At 27.0% G+C, this 25,305-nt stretch overlaps 1 protein-coding gene across 1 annotated transcript; it reads left to right on the forward strand.

The window, feature by feature from the left end:
- Positions 1-907: 907 nt before the first annotated feature.
- Positions 908-25,103, forward strand: LOC129981549 (inhibin beta E chain-like). Its single transcript, XM_056092427.1, has 3 exons — positions 908-1,288; positions 13,525-13,818; positions 24,194-25,103. Exons 1-3 carry the CDS (start codon positions 964-966, stop codon positions 24,646-24,648), a joined length of 1,074 nt encoding a protein of 357 aa, XP_055948402.1. The 5' UTR covers positions 908-963; the 3' UTR covers positions 24,649-25,103.
- The last annotated feature ends 202 nt before the right edge of the window (positions 25,104-25,305 follow it).

The following is a 25,305-nucleotide window of genomic DNA, read 5'->3' on the forward strand; positions in this document are numbered from 1 at the left end:
ATTACAAATGGAAAAAATATATAGCAATAATTTTGTTCGTTTGAATTATTCAATTGACCATCTAAAATAGAATGCATGTTTGTTTCTGGATATCAGATCGTATAAGGTGAAGAGAGGAGATGGGCAAATTGTAACATGGGTTTTTCATTTTCAAATAAAAAAAAATGTTTATCTGAATGGAAAAATTTAAGTTATAAAAGCGAGTATTAAAAGTTATACGTTTTAAAAAAAATTATGAAATAAGTTGTCGGATATTGAGATAATACAATAATATTAACAAACATTTATTACAGATGCAAAATGCAATGAATTTTCCTCCAAAATTTGTAATTCAAACAATTTTTATTTGAATTTCTTATTTCTTATGCGTTCTTGAATCTTTGAAATTCTAAAAATTATCGTGATAATTTAGATTTTGCCACCTCTTTAATTGCTTGATGAGGTATAAACGTCAGACAGTATAAAATTCCGCAAACACAATCTGTATTTTAGTATATGTGAACGTCAAAACTCTGAGTTTGTATTCATGAATGTGGTTTTCATATAAGTTAATTAGCAACCGTAAATAGTACGAATTTCGTTCAGACATTCCATTTACAGGAAGGTTAAAAATTAATCTATTCTAAAATTTTGAGGAAAAGTGCAAATATGCAATAATTTTCTAATTATGCAATAAATTCCTTTGATAGAGGAGTGCAAGAAACTCCAGAAGAATCTTAAAATAATTCAAGAAATTGAACATTTCTCTTTCTAAAAGAAACAAGAAAACGGTTTGAAGTCCAAGTCATTATTATCGAAGCCTTAATCATTTGAAATAATGTGATCGAAGAGGGAGTGGAAAAAAAAAAGATGCCCAGCCTTATCTGCATAAGCAATCTGATTTCAGCTTCCGCGCTATAAACGCCTCTTGCGTCTGAAAAAGCGTTAGAACCCACCCGTCTTACACATCAATAGCTTGACGAGATGAACACTCCTTTCCCCCTATTGTTTCTTTTTGCGTGGCTACTACTGCTGTCCAGCGAAGTAAGCTCACGGCCGCAGGCGGGAAGCAAGCATGATACCCCAGACCGATCTGTGGTCCCAAATCCAGCCATCACGCGTAAGATGAAGGAATTCAAAACAGAAGTCATCAAATCGAGGATACTGAGCGAAGTAAATCTTCTGGAACCTCCTGTCATTACGGAACCAGTGCACATTCCTCAGCACTTATTGAATCTCCTCATTGAGAATGAAGTAAAAGAATTCACTCTTGGCGAAGGAGAAAATTTAATAGCATATCCATTTAATGGTGAGTAGAGATCTGCACATTTTCGTGTAATAAAAATTAATTTAGGTAAGATTTCAACTTTAAAAAAATTGAAGTTTTATTCTCTCCATTTAGTTATCTCAATGAGTTAGAATTTTTGATCACTTATTTTATTTCATTATACTAGAGTTAAAAAATCTATATGAATAAAATGCTTAATTGAGGTGAGATAAAATCCAGAAATTTATATTTAAAGTTAAACTATTGTCAAAATCTGTCACATATTTTAGAAATTCTTATATTAATAAAATTATTTTGCAAAATCAATAGCTGAGCTCCACTATACTGAAACAAATTAGAAATTAGAAATATTAGTTTCAAGCATCTTCTTGGAAAATGAAGACGGTATTGTTTAATGTAGACCTTGCATAATTTTTAAAATTAATCTCTTCTGCCGATCGCTTAATTTTTTCATTATATTAATAATATTACTCAAACCTATAAAGTATTTTCTTATTTAATTTTTGTTGAACGGAAAATCTTTATAACTAAAAAAACTATCAAGAAAGTAGAAAATTAAATAAATAAATAAAAAAGATATAGGATGTATGTCAAAATTTGATGCTTAACCAAAATAAAATTGTATTGAAAGTCTCGCATCTAATAATTTAGACTCTTGTATGCAACTTTAAAAAAGTTAAATAGAATGAAGAGTATTAGTTTATGGTGCTATATTTGTAGCCCACCTGCATTTGTTTGTGTTCTGTATATATATATTTAAAAAAAATGGATATATATATATATATATAAATAGAGTTCCTACTAATTTTTTTTAAGAAATGAGTTTTTAGTGCGAGGGATTAATTTTTATAGGAAAGCAACCAAGCTTTGATACTTAATATTTAGCCAAGATATTTAATATTTCCTTATATTTATACATGAAGTGGCATATTAATATCAACTGCTACCACAAACTATTCCAGAAAGTACGAAATTCAGACAACACGCAAATAAATAATTCTCATAGAGCGAGATAAATATCAGTTTTTAGCAAGTAACAAAGATAGATTTAAGGTAATATAACCTATAGAATGAATCTTCGGATATAAAAATAATTTAATCAACAAAAGATTTAAGCATTCTTAAATTTAAAATATTGCAAACATACACATTTAGATTAAAACTTGACAGAGCAGTTGAAATTAAATTAATTTCAGAGTTAAAAAAAGATAATGCTAGAAATCAAATTTAAGAATTAATTTTTTAAAAAAATCATTAAAGCAAAGAAAATATTACCATTTCATTAAAAAGATAAATTCCAGTTTTTTAAATTAGTAAGAAAAATTCAAGATTTTTTATCTTCATTTTTATATCACTTTTAATCTAAGGAAAACATAATTTAAAAGTTTGTTGAAGCAATTGAAATTGGTATAATTTTATTGAAACAATAATATCGGTATAATTTTTATTGAAAATTGTTGAAAAATCAACTTGTAAATCTCATCTAAAAATATATTTATAAAATTATTAAAAGTATGAAAAAATTGTAAATCTACTAAATTACTACAAGCATGTAAACAGAACAAACACTGTTTGCAAATGGTGATTAACGAATTCGACCTGATTTTGTATCCACATAAGTTTTATATTAGTATTCATATATTACTATCATTAAAAATATAATGTCTTGATTTTTAAAACTCTGTCAAAATAATTTTTGTACAAAGTATTTTTGTACAAAAATACTTTGATAGTTACCATGGAAAATCACAATACTTTTGAATTTTACTTAATTATAGTTCTAACTAAACTTTAAAAACCATTAAGAGTAATGGTATAGTGATATCCGGGTATATTATGATTTTACTCCTTCCGTCATTATCAGTGACTTAACAAAAGTAAATGATATTTGCTGCAATTCTTTCAATTCTGGTGATATCTAACTAATACGCACTAATGTTTTGAATACCTAATACATCTTTAAGACTGATGCCTAGTGAAGCCATATTCTCTTTGCACCTCCGTCACTACCACACTAGCAACAAGATGCTCAATTTCACTCTGGGAATCCGTACGAAATTTGGTAACTGAATTGCCTTAAAGAACATCAAGGGATAGATAAACAGACACACATAAATCTATTTAAAAATAAACAAACAAACAAATAACTAATTTTTCTTCCATAACCGATGTTAAGTTAAATAATAATATGACAAGATTTTTTTTGGTGCCATTACTTATCTTCAGAAATTATTTTAATCAAAATTGCAAAGATTTATTCGCAAAAACGGTTTTGAAAGCAGAATAAAATAAAATTTTAAAATAGCAAAATATTTTTTAAAGTATTTTCTCAAAATGATTTTAAGAGTTGACTTTTCAGACCTTTAGTTACATTATTAGAGAAACTTTTGAATTAATGGTTTAAATGGAATATTATATTTGGAGACTGTCTTTGTTGTTATGAATAATTGCTTTTTAAAACAGAAAATCCAAAAACATTCCGATTTTGTATTTAAGCCATTACATAATTTTTATAGGAGATCAATACATCGTATTATTGCTTTTTGTGTGTCCAGTAAGGTTTTTTCCCTCTTCTACAAGAAAATATTTTAAAATATAATTACAGTAAAAGTAAATAATTCTTGCATTTAACTATACGAATGCAATTTTTTTAATTTAAGGAATGCAAAATATTTTTGGATTAATATTTTACCTAAAGTGGCTAATGTTTTTATATGGTTGGTTAATTAGTTGACGTTTCTATTTTGAAGCAATTCCAAGGTTATTTTAAGGCATTCTCCGTAATTTTAGGACGTGATCAGATAACGAGGACAATATTATGGAAGGAATCTTCTATCCAAGTTGGAAGTCGTTTTACTCTCGCTTTCAAATTTAACGTTCTACAGGCTCACAACCACTCTAGATCTGTTGAAAAAAATTGGACATCGAACACGGTGATAATAAAAGATATTTGATTACTTCCGAAACCAAGATCTTTTCGTCATCACTTAAATAAGAAGACCACCTCAACACATTGAGAGAAAATGCATCTTAATTTACCAAAATCGTTTGTTTTCCTGTAAAAATATTAAATCAAAGTGAAAGCCAATATGGCTATAAATTAAAAATAAACTTTTAAAATATTTATTGAAAGAATAAATGGTGAATGAATGAACATAAATAAATATATATTTTGAATTTTCATATGGATTAAAAACTAGATAGAACTAGATGAAGTTATCATTAGACAAAAATAAAATTACAACAATAAAAAAAGCAACAAACTTTAATTGTGAATATTTTTGGGGAAATCTTATCTTTGCCAAACGTATCTTTGGAAGACATCTAGCGAAATCTCTTTTTCTCTTAGCGTCAAATCCACATAAATAAAAGTGAATTTCATAAATAATTTATATTCTATAGAAATCCAAATTATTTGTTAGATTTTTTACAAATTGTACTTACAAATACCACATAGAATAAGAAATCTTTTAAAGAAAGTTCGAGACAATTAATTTGATGAATTACTTTGTAATAATAAAACTATATTTCCCATTTTTTAAAAATTGCCTTTAGTTTTTCCAGCTTTTTTGAATGAAAATAAAGATATTTCAAATCATTTTATTTATTTGTCTCTAAATTTCTATTCGCAATGTTTGAAGAATTTTGTATCGTTCTTTAAACATTATTTCTAGTTAATAAAAAAAAATAGTTTTCAATTAGTTTTGAAAATCGTTTGGTATATCCTGCAATTTTTTTAGGATTCAAAATCTATTTGGGTCAATGAAATTTTCTTTTTAGCTATAAATAAGATTGTAGTTGATAAGAAAATTTTTAATATAATAATATTTATATAAACTATTTTCCACAATTAAAATGCTTCCATTTCGAACAATGTTGGGTGAATCAACTTATTATAATAAAAATGATATCCTAATTTTAAAATCTATGAGATATTGAAGACAAAATACTCGCCTTTTTTACGATTACTTAAACAAGCACCGGTATGAATTTAAAATTCGGTTAATACAGCTTATACAAGCTGTTTAGCACTTCTTTACTTTCATCCAATATATTCTGATACTGATAACGTCATGAGTGCACAATCAGATATGATGTAACGGTGGCATAATAATACAATTATCGTAGTGCAACCGAAAGATAAATCATGAATTACTGCATTTTAAATACTCATCCAAGTGTTTTCATAAACACTTGGAAGCCTTTAAAACAATTAGAAGAAAATTTAGATTTCTTCCTTGTTTGGAGTTTCATTTTACTTATCTAATCTTTAATCAGTTTGAATACATAATTTGTTGTGAAATGTATGGATTTGAGGTTTACATATCAAAGCGGATGTTTCATTTAAACCGTGTTCGTATCTAGATAAAGTTCTTTTTATGTGTTTTTGACTGATAAACGATGAATCAGATATTTGGCCTTTAGAAAAGACGAGAGGGGGTTCTTAATTTAATAACTTCCATTTCCTTACATAACTTAATACGACTTTTGTCGGACATACTGACAAAGAAAATTGATCAGTAAATTAAGAACAATAATAATTTAGAGAATAAACAGTGTTTTTCAATGAGCATTTTTTATAATAATTCGAATTTATAGAATTTTAATTGAAGTTAAATAAACCTCCACCTTTTTCTTCATATTTTATTTTTTATTCTCGAACTAAAATATCATTTGTGGGTTGTTTTTTTATAGTTATTTAATGTTTTTAAATAAATGATTTAGATGTCTCTGGTAATATCATGTTTCTCATTGTTACTTCTTTACTTACTTTTTCAATTTTATTTACAGATTTAAGTTCATTCTGAAAATATTTCGGTGAATTACGGGACATTTACTTATAAGATTCGTGGATTAGATTCTAAGAGAATACATTTTTCCTAAATTTTTTGAAGGCTTAAAATAAACTTAAATTAATTTTAATTATAAGTTTAATTAATTTTAATTATAAGTTTAATTAATTTTAATTATAAGTTAATTATTAATTATTTTTTAAATATTATTAAATATATAAAAATTAGAGAAAAAAATTTAGAAAATAAAATTATTTTTAGCAATAATTTATTAGGAAATTATTGAGGTAAGGCATTCTAGTAATTTTGATTAATTAAAAAAATCTATTTAAAATTTTAGAAAATTTTGTCTTAATATGCCCCAGCTAAGCAAGAAATAACTGTATGACAAAATTATTAATTCTAGGTTCAGTGATATGCCCAATAGAGCAGAATAGAATTTTTAATTATGCATGACAAGATTTATAGATAATATGCCAATCTATAAAAATCTTATGTTAAAAATACATGGCATTTCAAGTTAAGATATTTCTTTGAGCATCATCCACGATGCAGTGTGAACTAACTTCTACAGAAGATGAAATAAAATTTTTTCACTATATGAAAATTTCAAAATTTAAATTGGATGGATGACTAACATAGATGTTTGGTTCATATTGTTCAGTTTCAAGGAGGAAGTGTTAGATAAATTATATAACTAATGTATAATTTATTCTAAACGGGCACTTCGAATGTTTATAATCGCTTTTAAATTGATCTATCGGATAGTTGCACATAAGATAATCCTTTGTTAAGGGTGACAATTTGAATTTTGTTTTAGATTTTAAATTATGATCATCAAAGTTCATATCCTAACATTACTGCTAATCGGCTCCAATATTCGATTGCAATATTCGAACGTAAATAAGGGCCCTGTGCATGTTAATTCTCTCAGAGATCCAAAAACTTTTAACGATTAAATTTGACAGAATCGTGTCTGTTCAGATCTACATAATGGTTCAAAATTATGCAGTTGTGCCCTCATATAACATTAAAACAGAAAATATTTTGAAATACTCTTAATATGGCTGTTCTTTTATACTATTAACCTTATATGAATTATCATGATTATACTTCTATGAAATTTTAAAACGTTTACTCTTTCAGAAGGTAAGACGCATAGTTAAAACAAAATCTACTTCTCTGTAGTAAGTATCTCCATCCTGTTAAGTTGTAAACAAATCTGTGAATTCACAATAGTTTCCAGAAGAAATATGAAGACAATTTAGATCTGAAGATAGATGTCATTTATAAAAAAATTACTTCAATAAAATGAAGTCAATCTTTCGTTTTATCAAAAATTGGTGAAAGCTGTTATTAAAATTATTCCATCAATTAAAAAGATGATACTTTTGTAGCAAGAATAGGTTGACCTTTTTTGTTATAATCTAACGCTATCGGAAAAAAATTATTTAAAAATACACTTAAATAAACATTATTCGAATTAGTGTTAGAAAGTTTTCTATCTTTAAGAATATTTAGTTAAGGTTACAGCTTTTAAAATTTAAAATTATTTCTTAATTCTTCCATTATTGAAATTACATCTATCATCATTCAAATCTTATCATAAGATTCGAATATGATTAATTCGATAATAATTACATAATTGTAAAACGAAGTTATAATTTAATTTTTTTTTAAATATATGCTGAAATTCTGTGCGTTAAATCCTCAATATTAGCATAAGCAGTTGACAAAATTTTCCATTTTTAAAAGTATGATATCAATACAATATATAAAGTATAACTCAAATGTAATAACTAATATAAATTCCTTATAAAAGATGAATTGATCATTACAATGCTTTTAAATAATTTAAAGGCATTTTGAAACTTATCTTGAACGGATTTAATTCTCTTGACGTCACAATCACTCGACAAAAATAACAACTAAGAAAAGTAAATAAAAATATTTAATAATATTGAACTGTATGCTATTTTAGTTTGAAATATAACATTTTCTTTTGATGCTGCAAAATGTTATTAGTTCCTAAACGAAATTTATACATTGTATTTTATGCCTGCATTGTGAGCACGAATTGATTCTATTTAGTCCTGTGATTGACTACAATATTGATTTTTTCAATGAAGTCAATTCATACTTATGAAATGCTTTTGAAAATATTTATCAACATAATAACCCACTGACATTGTTTTTAACTAATCTATAAAACCGTCTGTACTTTATCGAGAATGGCCGGAATGCTTTTAGAATTAAGTTTTTATGAAGCAAAAAACAATCTTATCAATTATCTGATTTTAATGACAAAGACTTGAGGAAGTTTGATCATACTTAAAAGAATGTTTAGAATTGATAATCTTTCAGATGCAAGTTTTACATAAAAATTTGATTACATTTAATCATCGGAAATGTCTTAACTGTCTAAATATAGTTGATAATCGCTGTGAACAAGCTGATATATTCCAAGATATAGCAGTCAAGTGTTATGAAAATTGAGTCTGCCGTTGAAGAGCGTTGAAATTTTTAAAACAGAGATAAAAAACAAAATAAAAATAATAAGTGTTCTTATGTTAATTTGGATAAATTATGTTCAAAGATTGCACGAAGAGTATCTTTAATTAATTTGCATCACAACAGAAATATTTGGCAAATTAAAGCTATGAATTTCTATTAAAGGTAGCACTATCTTTCTTAAGTCTTTTCTTCTTATCTAACATTTTAAAACTTAATTATGAATTAAAGGTGCTTTCAGAAATCAATTTTTAAATTAATTCTCTTATTAAAAAATTTTACCTTACCGATGACTACTAAAATTATATCGTTAAATTCCATCACGCCATCCTAATTTTCCCTGATTATAAAAAAATGAAATAATTTTGTTAACGTTGCTTTTCACCTTAATTTTAATTTATGGTTACCCGTATGTTAAAAAGCACAATCTTTCATTTATCCTCAAAGAACGAAAAATATTTGCTTCATATTGGATAAAATTTACTTATCGGTAAAAAACAATGATATAATTTTTAATAGTTAAATTAAAAGTTATGGTAGTTTTAAGTCAATTTTAAGTTCTTGAAAAACAAAAAAAAATTAAAAGCTTCAAAATAAACATAATTTTAATCCAATCAATTAAAATTACGTTTATTTTACTACTTCTTTCAATTCAATGTCAATTGAAAAAAGCATGTACAAACGAGAAAAAAATTAATTATTTAAATCATGTATTTGTGTATAATATTAAAGCAATTACATTTCAAAATGTTAATAATTGTTTCATATTAAAAAATTATATTTTAAATACGCAAGGAACGTATTAATTTCTTTTCGATTTCACACTGCCAAATTCTGATAGTAACCATGGTAAGTGCTCTTCTAATTTGCTAGAATACAATCTATTAATAGTATCTAAGAAACGCCATTCACTGACGCATGAATTTAACAAATAATAAATGAAGAATCAATTAACGAGGAGTATTAAGTACTTGACCTCAAAATCAGCTGACTATTCGCTCCTTCTCTACCGATGGATGGAGAGGTTGATTGAAATGTTTGGGAAAGGCGATGATTTGGAAATTAATGTATACTAATCTCGCATACACGATTTAACCTCGTACGCTTCATTAAGTCATACACTTTGACAAAGTTATGGAATAGGAAATTTATTTTATACCGCATAATGAGATAAAATATTTTCCTAATAATAGAGGGTAATGTGAATGCTTTTATGTGTATCTGTTCACTATCTACAGCTCTTTGATTTAAAATTTACAAATTCGGCATAAATAAACTTCGTTAAGTAGAAAAGGGTACCTGAAAACAATTAAAAACAATTTATTAGAATTTTACTAAATAAAAATTAAGAGAGATTTTGGATAATTTTTCGATAACATACAAAAATAATATTGTTCTAAAATTAGTTTCAGTCCATTTTTAAATTCTAAAAATTAACATTTCCATGATTTGTCATATAAAGTTTTTTTCTAAATTTTGACAGCTTTTTAGAAATATATTTTGCATAATTCTCAATAAAAATTATACAGTTGCAATGAAATATAAACAGTTTTCATTGTTCCATCAAATATTTTAATCGTATGAATTTCTTTGATTACTGAAAACTATGAAAGATCGTATTTAAATATTTGCATAGTTTACATAAAGTTACGTTAGAATAGCATCAAATTTAAGTTACAATATCTCAAACGACAACGAGCAATTACATGATAAAATTACCTACAGAATAACGATTTTAATCAAATATGATACCATGGAATTTGATTCCATTAAGAAGATTCATTCACGCAATAAACAGAACAAGTGTAAGGCTATTAAAATAATATGACTTTAGTTTCTACAACATCATATCATGAATATAAAATTAGAGATTTAATTGAATTTAAACACAACTAATATCCTAGGTAATTAGTTCCAGTATTACAGCTAATCGCAAAAGGCTTAGATATAATATTTATGTTCAGTAAAATAAAGAGAATATTTTGAGATGGCAAATGTAGAGCCGCTGAGAAAATACGCAGCATCAAGTTTTGGTAAGAATAAATGTACTGCTTTGTAGATGAGTTCGTTTGTAATTTACAGCCAATTGCAGTTACATTTAAGGCACTTTTAATCTTAATAAAAATTATACACAAATTCGAACAAATTTACAAACAATTTTTAAAATTTTAGAAGAAATAAAAAATTGCACAGGGCTATAAAATAATTATTGCACAATATCCAATAATGTTACATTTTTTAAATACTAAAATCCTTGATTTTAGAATTGAAAATTTTGAAATATCTTTAAAAAAATTAAACAATATCTACTTGCAAAAAATAGAAAACATTGATAAAATGAAAATATGTGTGATGATTTATTTTTTAAATCATTAATCATTAAAACTAAATTATGTAATTAAGTAATTAGTTAAGTGTGAAAAATCATTGAATCATTGCTTTACATACATATATGCATGTGAATAAGTTGATTAAATAATGATATCAGAAACTAATCTCATTCTAGAGAAACCTCTTTTTTTGTTAAGTTTTTTCATTGTGATTTCAGCTATTTTACATTAGGCATTTTAGTTTAAAAATGCCGCATATTAAGTAATTTAAAACATCTCTATTAATAATAAAGATTAAAGTGAATGTATTCAAAAATTCGCATTCTACAGAAAGAACTGTTTGATTTAGAGTTACCATACTTTGCACGGATTTATCTTGTAGGATAAAAATGTGCATATCGGAATGTTTTTTTAAATTTTTATTTGAAGCATAATTAATTAAAAATTAAACTGAATTTTGGAGATTTTCTGCGATGAAATATTATTCAACAAAAAAAAAAAAATTTCGTACCATTTCAAAATTAAAAGAAAATTGTCTTTTTATCGATACCAGTTTAATTATTTTACGAATTGTTACAGAATTTTAATTACATTTAAAAAATATTTTTTGTTTGATTTCCACCAATAGATTACATGTATCATCAAATATTTAATCTCCTGATTTTTCTCGCGTGTCTTTTGTTGAAAACTAGAGAAAAACGCTTCCATTTAATATCTGTATATTTAACAAGACGAATAAAACTGTTAAGCTTCTGTATTGGTAAAATCAGAAGTTAGATGAACCGGACATTTACGTTTTTAATAGTTTTATTGACTATCTTAAGACAGTCTCTTAAGGAAGACCAAGATTTTGAGACTGGTCTCGATTAGAGAGATTCATGTTCATAATAAACAGAATTGTCTAAGACAATTAAAACTGCTTGACTTTAATGTCAGAAAATTCGACGGAATCATGGTCATGGTCTGATACTATACGATCAAATTTTTATCTAAAATCAAATATAATCTTTTATCTAAAATCAAATATAATCAGGCCGGTTACCTGAGGTGACTAGGTATAAGTGTATCTAAGTTATTATTCCAATTTTTCTATTTTGATGTTATTTTTTTTTTGGAATAAGTATTATATTGTTTTAATATTATTATCTGGATTTGAGAACTTGAAATTGCATTCACAAAACCAAAAAATGGCGCTTATCTATGATGTCACGAAACACATATCAAATCTGTTATTTAAAATTCAGTTAGAGAAGAAAAAAAGAGATGGAATAGCATATGCCAGATAATAAGAAATTAGCTGGATCAGTACTATTTATCAAATGATTTTTGCATCATGTAAACTGTCATTAACTTCTAACATTCTGTAAAGACGGAGCGTCTAATGTGCTTAGATATTCTTGAATATATCAAAGAAACACTTATCATAAAAATGAAGTATTCTGTAGACATTAAAAGATTAAAAAGATTTTTTTTTTTTTGCAAAATTGTATTCTATTAATGGATAATTCTTTCATATTCTAATATGATCAAAAAGTTCTAAATCTTATTTTACTACAGAATAATGAATATAAATAGAGCCTGCTTATTTAATAATTCTTTCGAACTGATTATCCTACGCAGTTATATATTCTTATCATTGTTCATACACAAGTGTACTAAAACGTATTGCAAAACGCCTTTTGTTGCAATTCTCATCGCTTTTCTAAATAATTCTTCGAAAATTTCTACGTAATTCTTTGAAATCTGAAAATTGCTGTCTCTTAATAAAATATTTCATTCAAGAAAAATGCCAGACGGGATGGGTTGTGGATGAAAGGGAATGTTTAACAGGTATTTCGGCATAAGGAGAGATGTGTGAACAAGTGCTTTATCGTGATGGAGAATTCACAACTTATCCTTCCCCATGACGAGAAGTTTTAAATGCCTATAATCAATTTACATTTAATATTTTTGCTACTAACCCCATTCAATCCGGCCGTAACTACTAAGTTTTGACTAATGTTGGAAGTCATAAGGTTAAAAAGAACCAGAACTTTTTAAAAATTGTAATATTTATAAAAAAAGGGTGCATTTTTATCGTAATCCTCAATTTTCTAATAACTTAAATTAATCAAATATTATTCTCTTTCTCGAAATTCCGATGCTTTATACAGATTTTACTAACAGACATCATTACACTTCTGAGATTTCGTCATTCAAATACAAAAAGTTCCATATCTGTATAGTATAAGTGGAAATTCATTTCACATACGTATACTTAATTAACATAATCTTTTGTAACCAAATAATTTTCCATCTGATTTTTATAACTGCATCTTCATCTACTATGTCATAAGAATAAGTGAACACAGAACATATGTATATTTTTACACCTTTTATCTCTCAGCATGTTATTATTTCAAATAATTTTTCTAAGTTGAAAATCCTTGTATACAGTTTCATCCCAATATCATTTCTTATATGCTCGTAAATTCTGTAAATTTTATTATTTTTTTACTGTAAATATTTTGGTACTTAAATAAAATTCCGTAACATGCCACCAAACCGTTCAATGACCAGAATGATCACGGATATGGGGGTTTGAGATGCGTTATGTAACATAATTTTTGTAATGTATTTTCAGATAATACCACTTGCCGAAATGAAACATCTTGTGCAAAATACGAGTTTAAATTGTCACCGGATAGCAAACCTATGTCATCGATGCATCTTTGGATTCAAAAGAAGGAAAAATCCATGCCCATAGAAGTGACGGTTTGCCTTTTTACTTCACCGGCGGAAGAAGAGCAAGAATGCGAATACCAGGAAAAACTCATCGAAGTGAAGACCGAAAAAGGATGGTCTATATTTGAACTTCCCTACAAGTTTTTCATGGAGCCCAAAAGTGAATCCTTATTTTGCACGGTAGAGATATCTGGTGAGAATAATTTTTCTTTTGATTACGTAGCATTAAATTTCATTTTAAAAATTTAAAAAAAAATGTTAGCAAAACAATTGTTTTATATATATACAAATAAAAATGTAAATGTTCTATTATTAAATCACGTATCTCCGAATCACATATCTGAAAATTTAGACACAATATTGTATTCAAATACATGCGTATTTTTGTATACATATCACATAAGTGTCACATCTGTAACAAGTGAAAACATTCTTTCACGCTAACTAAATATTTTATGATTCCATTTCAATATTTCTGATTACTTTATTAAATTTAATTTTCATAAATTTCTACTTATTTTCCTTTTGATTTAATTATTTCGTGTGACATTGAAATTGAGTTGTATGTTTTATCATAGTTTTCATTTCATGCACTCAGCGGAGTGAGGAAAAAAAAAAAGGACTGCTACATGCACATATAATAATCCGAATCTATAACAAAATCACTTCAAACGAAATCGTCGATACGCTGAAATACTTCATTCCGACGTCAATAAGGATTGATTTGCATGAAGTTGTGACGAAAAATATGATACAAAGACCTTGGGCAACTGAATTAAAATTGGCGAAGAATGGTAAATGGGAAATGCTCTAAGCGATATCCTCGAGCATTAGTATCCAACACATTTACAGGAAACCATGAATATATTTTATACAGAAAAAGATCAATAAAAGATAGCAATGCATTAGAATTTATATAAAGGCGAAATGGTGGCATCGAAGTGGATAGTCAATGAGTTATTTCATATTAGCCTTTGTTATCAAAAACATACAAAGCCTTAAATCGATCGAAAGCATTTGTAATAAGGGAGATAATGGCAGTGTTTGACTTACAACCAAAAGAAATGATAGGAATATGGTCACACATACTGATGAAATCGCACTGTATTAGGTTGGAATATACATAAGCGGCTATGAAGCTGTATGGCAAATTCTTTCATCTCCCGTACAAGAACGGAGTTGAGCTGTTGTTCACTTAGCAGTGCATCTTGAAAGTGGACAACGTATTTATTTCACAACTGCAAATGTACGACAAATAGTCTGAATTGGCTATAACGCTAATTGCTTTTTCCACGTTATCCCAAAATAAGACGTTTGAAAATGAGTTGCATTCTGAAATGTCTACTGATTACACAGGGAATATAAGAACAAAATAATTTAAACGGCGCAAATGAGGAAAACGAGTTGACGAACAACTTAGCATATTCATAGAAAACTACGGTAGGCAAACTGTACATCTTACATCTCAATCAAGATGAATGTTTCTTTTTTCGCATGTTGTTTGTAAATGCGTCCATTCCAACGATACGTCTTTCCAGCAATTGAGAATCGACAATGGCGTTACGCATGTCAATTTCTGTAGTGCATGTTCAGCTCTGCATTTATTGAAAAACGACCGAGTCTGAAATGTATGCAGTAATATGTACAATATGTCACATCCAATTAAAATTTATACATTGTTTGTAATCATACCATTTGCTCTCCTTTACCTTCTACAGAGTTAGGGGAAAAACATAGATCATACATGCATAAAGATATTTTTCCTCAAATAAACAAGATAAATTCAAGTATTAAAATGGAATTTCAGAACAGAAATCATCAACAACGCCACATGATCTTAAGAATTGTGCGCTTAGATCTAAACAAGGAATGCTTCTCACATGGACAAATATATGTTGTATGTTCTAGAATATGCATACTAGGCAATCACTAAACAGGTCACACATTGTTGTCATTGTTGTCTAAACAGATAATAAGGCAACACAAATATTGTATAACCATAAGCATTGTGAAATTAAATATATTAGAAATGTGCTCTTTTTATTTTATTTCTTTTCCATTTAATCAGATCGAGTCACAGCAATGCGTGGCAGGGTACAGCTAGTATAAAATATAATACTATTCGTAAATCCTAAATTCTTATTTTCACAAAAATATCCTTAACTAAATTTTAATGATGAAAAAATAAAATATAGTAAAAACAATCAAGAATATTATAAAGAATAATTTTAAATCTAACATTAGCTTTCGGGGTATTGTACCAAAGAAAAAGAAGTGTATTTAGTTTTGAGGAAAATTTCATTTAACAACATTATTCATATCATGTCTCCTTCACTTATCATTATTCTGTTCAAAAATTGTATCAAAAACATCTTTTCCGACTGATATATTTTTTCGAATTTAATCATAGGGCACTAGGCACGATACTATGCTAGTGAAAAGATTTTTTTTAAAAATATTTTATTAACTCGAATTGAAATTCCAAAAGGTTCACGCAATAAACTGAATATTTTATATTATCTTCAACGTTTGGCTAAATTTGACTGCTGACTTTTGTCATACACTTGTTTTGTCTGAATACAGAATGATAAATATTATTTATCTAAAATGAATTAAGGTAATATTTAATGCTTTTCCCCCATTTAGTACCGGTCGGTTGATACAGAAGAAACAGATGATAAAACCTCTTTTACTCAAAATATCTTGTAGACCTACATGTCAAATTAGATTAATTTCCTGTTGTTTTGTTCTACTTTAATTGCTCTACAGTTTGAACTTATCTTATTTATTCATTTTCATTCTTAACTAATGAAGAAAAAAATTATCAAAACCGGAGTAACATATCATAGAATAGATTTTGATCTGAGAGATACATTGAGAACATCTAAAGACAAAAATGGTTGTTACTAATAGAGCAATCAACAAAATGAGGAAATTTAGAGATATATTATACAATTTCACTTCCCAATTCGGTGTCCGACAACTGAATTCTCAGTACGGAAACTCGATGCCGCGAATACTTTGCAGCTAGGGGTGGGCGCATTCCTTATTAGAGCCCATTTTTGTAATATTTTTGCTACAATTTTCTGCAAGAAACTGTGATATACTATTTTCTCCAAGAATGGAGTACTTTATTAAAAGTGCACTTATTTTTGTTAAAAATCATATTTGCCTTGAATTTAAGAAAATTTCTAATATGCATTAATTAAAGAACTGTTTAGTACACATTTCTTCCAAATTTCGTATACTGTGTGTGTGTGTGTGTGTGTGTGTTTTCGTGTCGTACAGCCCAGACTGTTTGATTTATAACAACTAAATTTGGCACAAATACATTTTGGAAGTATTTTTTTTCAGAAGGATTTTTCATTCGGAGATTTTTTTTTTTTTTTTTGAAATTTTAGTTAGAGTTTTAATTCATTAAAAATTAGTTGGCGCTTTTCCATGGTACCTTATGAAAATATTATTGCACAAAAATAAGTTTTACAGTCTTTCAAAATTTAAAAAAATTGTCGTTTTAATTATACTAATTTAAGTAGTCGTGAAAGTTTTTGCTGAATGTTGGTAATTTTTTAAAAAATAGTTTTTTGCCTAATTTTCATCAATCGATTGTATTATTGCCTTGAATTTTAAATAATTTTTACTTTTTCATTAAATACTTAATCGCGTGATTTTCTTCAATTGTTGACAGTTAAAAAAAGAAGGTTTCTGTTTAATATTTGTACAGTTTAAGAGATAAATAAAAAATTGAAGTTACGATATTGCTGAATTTAGAAGATACATGAATCGGAGAATTGTGTTATGATATAGTAGTACTTTTTCTGTTAGAAAGGTGTATGTACAAAACTAACACAATTAAGACAATTAAAGTAACACGACTTTAATGTCAGACAGTTTGATGGAATGATGAACATGAAGTTATAAAAAAAAAATTATTTGAAATCAGATGTAACCAATATTCTCGATGAACAAGCTACTCGCCTGAGGCGACTAATAATCAACATATTATAGCTTTCCTCAGAAGAAAAGAGAGTAAAATGTGAAAAGTAACTTTATAGTATTTTATGGAATTAAATGATTTGATGTAAATATGTAAATAAGGCCTAAAACCATCACACAGAAAATATGAGCAGAAAATAATTCAGCATTATGAAAGAAAATTTCAACAACTATAAAAACAAATTAGAATGAAATCTAAGTTTTATTTAAAAAAATAAATGAAAATATTGGGGAAAATTCATTGTTGTAACTAACGAAAACGAAAATTTGGAAATTAGAAGCGCTATTCAGTATGATGAGAACATCTCGCTTGCACAAACTGAAATGCTGTTTAATCATTATATTTTTAAAATATTCGTATGGCAATTTATCTTTGAAAAATAAATAGAATATATCCAAATGGAACAAAATGAGGCTGATTTTAAAATGGCTTGCGTAAGTATTAAACTTTTTTTTTGTTTGTAAAGGCTGAAAAAAATTGGCAATGAACTCGAGGCTTGATACAGTATTTGGGGTTAACTTACTTTCATCAAGTTACGATGATAAGACTTTTATTTATTTGAAGTTTGTAAAAAGATTGGATCTTAAAAACGGATTATCTGCAGCCGAGGAAATTATCAACTTAACAGAACTTTGAAGTATGAAAACTTCTGCGTTTTAATACAATAAATGCATTCAGATTCAACCAATGGGTAGTAAATCATTGCTAAACTGAAAAGAAAGTCAATCATAACCAAAGTACAAATCCTGACATTAGAATCCTTATTATTATTTTGCAAGGCATCTATATGAGTATACTAAATTGTTCATATATGTATATTCATATATGCGTCAATGTGTACTCAAAAATAAATATTTGAATCATATTTTTAGTGTAATCCAAAATGGCATTATCTTGCTAAGGGAAAACAAAATTGTCTCACCTAGAAAATTAAGCACGATTGAAGATGCCAATTTTAAAATTATACTATTAAAGGATATAATTACGAAGTATTCTTTTGGTGACAATTTGTTTTCAACAGAATTATTTACGGTTATATTTAATGATAGAAAGAAAAGAAAAGATTGCTGAAAAAAGAAAAAAAATGCTGTAATTAAGGAAAAGAGAAAAATTTCCAATGAAAAAGGAGAGTTTCAGACGAAAGATAGAAGGAAAGAGGCGTTCGAGTGAAGAAACCAAAATTATAATGAACTATGATTTTTTATAGCTAAGATTTAGAAGAATGACAATGTAAATGAAGTTAGTTTAGTGAATGCTAAGTCTGATTTTCTTTAGAAACACTGAAGAATTCATCCTTACTTTGATCCAGTCGAGGATGATATTAATTTACATTTCAATCTATTTGGACGTCAGTTAAGTTTTTTAAAAGACCAGAATGAGTTATAAATTTGATAAATTTATAAATTTCTTCTCAAGTGATATTGCGAAATTAATTGTTAAAAAATAAATGAAGAGGCTCATGATTATATTAAAGATTTACTCTTAAAACGACTTAAGAAGAACGTAGAAGGACAAAAACTATTTCGCAACATCGGATAGAAACATATAATACCTGAAATGAATTTTCTTTTGAACTGAGATATTTTTATTTTGAATTGAGATAAATTACAGTGTTTCAAACAGTTATCAAACTGAATAATTATGAATCAAATCTAGAAAAGAATACCTCCTGATTGTATGAAGTAAATTTTCTTGATTGTTGGCAAAACTGGGTTTTCATGAACGAGTTACAAGACATGCTAGATGCTTATGAAGATGATATAAGTAAAAATAGAAAAAAAAAATCCATCAAATGGGTAAATAAAAAGGGACATTTCAAAAATGGAAGACTCGATAAACTTCAGATTTCAAAATTTGAAGCTCATAACTAATTTAATGTAAAAATGAAAACTCTGAAAGCCAAAAGCAGACATCAATCACCTGTTACAAGTGCGGAAATCTAAGATTCATTAAAACTAATTATCTTATTTGTTTCACGGAGAAAAATACTGAAGATATGCAATTTTATACCTTAAACCTTAACTCGTGTACTACACAGTCACAGATACCGACTTTAAGGTTTCACCTTCATGGGATTTGTAGAATCGAATATAGTAGAATCGAGTCACGTACATTTTGCTAAAAAAGATATTAGATGCTTTTTGAAAGACACATATTGAGAAAAAGATAATTTAATGTGCATACATTACTGATGGAAGACAGGAAATTATAGAGAATTATAGGAAATTATACGCCTTTCATGTAAAGGTAAGAGATTGCTTATATTAAAGTAATAAAAGTTTTATCACTATAACATCAGCTAATGGTAGACGAACATCATCATCAGCTAATGGTAGAATGGTAGAACTTTGGATCATTTCCGAGATACTTTAATCATATTTGACGATACAAAAAAAAATATGATATTAATCTTCTGACATTTTGCAGAAGATATTTTCTGTCCATGGTAAGGAGAAGACAAAATTTTAATACGGAGATTAGTAGGATAGAAAATTTAGTAGGCAATCTACAATTTCGTGTTTGGATAGTCGTTGCAGAAATTGACCCGAGTTTGCAGTATCAAGGAAACTGATATGAACCCATACTGTTCAGATTCAGATTCATTAGAATTCAAAAATGACTACCTAGAAAGAAAAATTGAAATACTCTTAAAATCTCTTCCATGATAAGCCTACAATGTAGTCTACCGTTAAATAGGAAAGTTCAGACAAAGATTTAACGAATCCTATTAGCATACGTAAGAGGTATGCTAATAGGAAAAACAAAACAAGATTTGAACCAAATAATTATGATTGGTTCACAACGAACCCAACGAATAGAATCCAAAAACAAAATTTATGTTTTGTTTATATGGTTCTTATTTAAAACAAAATGAAACATACCTCACTTTTTATATAAAAATAAATAAATAAATAAAATTCAGATTGCATACATCACACTCTGGAATATCATATGGTTCTCCTACAACTCCCTTTATTCCTCCTACAGCTCATTTTATGAGATTTTAAGATTCAAAAACAATAATTATATGCATGAAAAACTTATTAAATTTACATTCTTCATTCACCATTGTAATAATACTTTAAAAAATTTCTTTTTAAAAAAAAGTGGTAAGAAACTTACAAATTCATTATGTATATAATCAATTCTGTGACATTGTTTTAAGGCAAAGTTTCATACCCATTACTTTTATTTATAAAAGTAAAGAAGAAACTAATTTTTTATTCACATAGCAGGAGAGACAGGACAATTCTGGAAAATTCGATTATTACTAAAATACTAAAAGTAAAGTTTAGCTTTTTAGTCATAAAATATTTCAACTTTCTAAGTGTATACTTAATATTTTGGGGCCCACTATATATCAAATATTATAACTATTTAAAAATTATCATTTCTGAAAATTGCGATTTTCAGTCTGTTCGGCAAACTCTCTAGGTGAGAAACAAAAACAGAAAAGGATATCGTGAAAGCATGAATAAAAAGACATAAAAAATTAAGTATTATACATTTTTTAAAAAAGTATTTTGTTAAAATGCCACTCTTTAATGCTATATACGTGATACAAAAACACTTTTGAAATTAATTGTTTAAAGGTTCAAAATTTATTTGAAGGAATAATTAAATATAATGCGAAAAATTTAAACATAAATTATAATGCCATGAGAAACCCTGGACCGGAAAAGCATCATTATTTTCAAACTCAATAACTAATAAAAAATTTGTGATTGCACAACACGAATTGTATTTCTCGTAAATACGTAATTAATGTAGAAATTACTAAAAAATGACTCAGTTACTTTCCTTTTTACTCTATACAATGTTTCATTAGTTTTAACAAATTTTGTTCCAGTTTTTGTTAAAATGCTAAAATTCTCGCTATTGACTACAGAGAAAAGAAGGACAGTTTCAATTCTTGTAAACATAACTTAGATACGGTCGCTAAATACTTTCGGAAGTTTTTTTAACACTTTATCAGAGCCATTGGCTCTGTTTTAGAAGGACATATTAGATTATTTATATTCCTTGCTGATAAGAGCATGAACATCAGTGCGCAAACAAGTTTATAGAATCTTCGAAAATTATAAACGACCTTCTTCCATGATTGCAAGAGCATCAGTTATTTTAATTTAAATGATAAATACAAACATTTCTCAATAACACTAAAGCTGATGAATAAATCCAATGAGGAATTAAGATAATTCACAATTACTGAAAATAAACCTTCAAAATTGCTATCATTGTCTAGTTGGGTTCAAAAGAAATTTAGATAGAAAAAAAAACTTTAAAAGAATCTAAACACGTTCTAAGATAAAATCAACAAAATAAAGTTTAAAAAGGGAAAAATTCGAAAATATGAATAAAAAAAAAACTAACTATGAAAATAAATTTATTTTTAATTATATTTAAAATAATCAAAAAACTATTTATATTTGAATGTGAAATTAACAACAGAATTCAAGTCCTAGAACTCCATAAGAAAGTATTATATAGTACATAATGTAATCATCCATATTACTAAGAAAATGATTATATCTCATTCAAATGTGAGAATATTTTTGAACAACTGCGAGACTTATGTCATGAAAATTCTTGAGTTATTTGTATTTATTAAATATTATTTGTTTATTTTGTTATGTAAAAAGCAGGTCAAATTTTATTTTGACGTGAAATGATAATTATTTATATCTAAAGTTTAAAAAAATGTATGTGTTTTTATCCATTTCGTAGTTGTACATTGCGAAACTGTCGTTATGAATATTTTGAGATTAAATTTTTATTAAACAAAAATGTTATTTTAAAAATCGACAATACAACTAAAAATGATTATTACTTATTTCGGGATATTGCTAACATTTTATCTGCAAATATAATATAGAAAAGTCATACTTAACAACATACAAAATTTTCGCATAGAAAGCTTGCTGAACTCAAGACAGATCTGTTGTTATCAAATGAAAATTATTCTTAAATCTATATATTTTATACTAATCTTAAACTTCCATAATGATTTTATAAACGTAGTAAATCCCTTTAATTTAAAAAATCATTTGTTTATGTACTAAAAAAAATATTTACTTAAAAATATGGTTATGCACTGTGTCATAAAACTATTCACTCAAAATCATCACATGTTAAGCTAATGTGATGTGATACTCCAACCCATTACAGTTTTTTACCCCATTCATTTCAGACCGGTCAATCAGGAAAATTTCGTACCAGCTTCAGTCTAGTTTCCTCAGTGAGCATTTTGATAATGTAAGCCATAAGACTCTTCCTCCCCATCTGCATTAATCGATAATGTAATGCAAATGGCATGACAGAAATGAGCTGGCAAAATATAAGAGTGCTTTATCCAATCCACGCCAAGACTATTCTTACTTGTTTTTCTCTTTAACGATAGATTTTGGAAAGCCATCATTCCACTGGTGTGACGCAGATTAATCATGAATTACAAGCTGGATTTTTAAAATTTTGTATCAAAATATTAAGGGAACTTTCTGTTGTGGATATTGCGTTTTTCATAAAGTTCTTCGCTTTGCACAATCTCTCTTCGAAAAAGGATGATTAGAACATCTTTCTTACTTCATTTTATGAAATTTTACGATTACAAGACTTCATTCCTCTTGTCTCTATCATTTTTTTAAAAAAATAATCAAATTCACATATTGAAAAAATTAGTACTTTTCTGCTATTGACTTTCTAATTTCAAATAGCAAAATAATAAAAGTTTTAATTTTTGGAAAAAAATTTAATAGCACAATAATTGTCGATCAGTTATTTCATATTGTGGCTTATTAATGCACTTCTGAATCATAGAAATTTGAATTTAGCTACAATAGAATTAAATACATTTTTTTTAAGTATTTTGTTTACATAAAATAAAAAATAAGTTGCCATGATTATTTTACAAAAGCATTCTCGCAGTCTGAATTCTTCCTCAAATTATACTGAAAATTTTCTATAAGACTAAGTTTTGTGGAAATTAATAAGTATTACTATATTGTTTGAAAGGCAGTTCGACCTTCTCTCGCATGATATCGGAGCTGTTTAGCAAATGTTTAAAAGAAGTCATTTATTTTTTTTATTTAAAGTAAGAACTATTATTTTTTCATAATATATTTTAACATCTTCTAAAATTATCGGCAAAGGTGACATTCTAGACACTTTTAACTATAGAACTACAAATATTTGTAAAAATATTATTTTTCTATTTTGCAAAAACTGTTCCGCTCATAATTTGATCAAGTAGCAACTTATAATAATTTTTATTTAACCACATAAATTTTCACAACTGAAATACATAATCTATACTCGATATGTTTTTAGATTTAGTTCTCATAATAATGATTACTATTTTGATTTATAATTATTCTCACAATTTTATAATGAAACCATAATTTTAGATTTCAAATTTTATAAATTAATTCTGACAAATACATTAAGTGAAAATTACATAACAATCAATACAAGAAAATATTTTTGTAATTAAAGTCTGATAATTAAAATAAATATTTTAATAAAATATTCGATGCACAACAATCTTTTTAATATGGGATTTTCTTTTTTTTAGGTTCAATTACTGAAATACGTGGAGATCAAAAACCATTTATTGTTGCAAATTTGAATCCTGCTGCCTCGGAGAGAAAAAGGAGAAGCACTGTTAACGATGCCAACAAAAATTGCACATGTTGTCTCGTAGATTTCTATGTCTCATTTAAAGAACTGGATTGGCCTTGGGTAGTAGCTCCTTTAGGATTTAATGCAAATATGTGCTATGGAAAATGTAATTACCAACTTAATTCTTATCCTAGCCACTATCACAGAATTTTAAGTACAATATTAAACAATAAAACTACTTCACTTGAAAATAAAGAGGATTTGTGGACTCCGTGCTGCAGTCCTACAAAGTTGAAACCTCTGGATATGATTTATATAGCTAGTAATAACACAAGCACCAATACTTCAACCTCTGTCATTTATCATAAAATACCTGATATGATAACAGAATCATGTGGATGTTGGTGAATTCCATGAAAGAAATAAGACAATAGTATTCAAATTTTTTAAAACTGGTCAGATGAAAAGGTCAGAATAAAGGTTTGCCCTTTATTCAGCATCAGATAATTTTTGTCAAAAAGTACTATACGATTGAAAAAATAATTTTTATGAAAAATAAAAGCTTAACTAAGCTGTGATTTCATATACTAGTGAAATAAGTTGTAAATAGTAGATACGTTAATTTTCTTTCTTATACACATCCGGAAAAAAAACTGTTTTGTTAAGGAAATGTCATTGTTTGATGTTTGAACATGCTTTTTTATCACTTTCCATAACTTGTAATATTATAATTACATCTGTAAATTAAAACACCTGCATGCTAAATATCATTTGTTCTTCATATTTATTTAATTCCTATTTGTTTTTTTCCGGAAGTGTATACTGCAAGAGTTTTTGTTCACAAATAAAAGTGTTGTTTTTCACCAAAAGTCTTTTTGTTCAATGATTAACTCAAATTCACAATTTAAAAGATTCTAGATGAAAAGCATATATTTATGCTATGTAATACTAAGAATATTATGCATTTGCAAGATTTAAAGCAGGATTTGATGCAAAAATAAAATATAGCCATGTTTTTTTTTAAAATAAAAAAAAATTCTTTCATTCGAAATCTGATTTCATATT

This window comes from Argiope bruennichi, chromosome 1 (assembly GCF_947563725.1).
Source record: "Argiope bruennichi chromosome 1, qqArgBrue1.1, whole genome shotgun sequence".
NCBI classification, from domain to species: domain Eukaryota; kingdom Metazoa; phylum Arthropoda; class Arachnida; order Araneae; family Araneidae; genus Argiope; species Argiope bruennichi.

What these genes read in the sequence shown, in the direction of transcription:
- LOC129981549 (XM_056092427.1), top strand. Translation starts at nt 964, where the DNA reads ATGAACACTCCTTTCCCCCTATTGTTTCTTTTTGCGTGGCTACTACTG. An exon ending in AATAGCATATCCATTTAATG is followed by an intron (nt 1,289 to 13,524) that starts GTGAGTAGAGAT and finishes ATGTATTTTCAG; the next exon opens with ATAATACCACTTGCCGAAAT. An exon ending in TTGCACGGTAGAGATATCTG is followed by an intron (nt 13,819 to 24,193) that starts GTGAGAATAATT and finishes TCTTTTTTTTAG; the next exon opens with GTTCAATTACTGAAATACGT.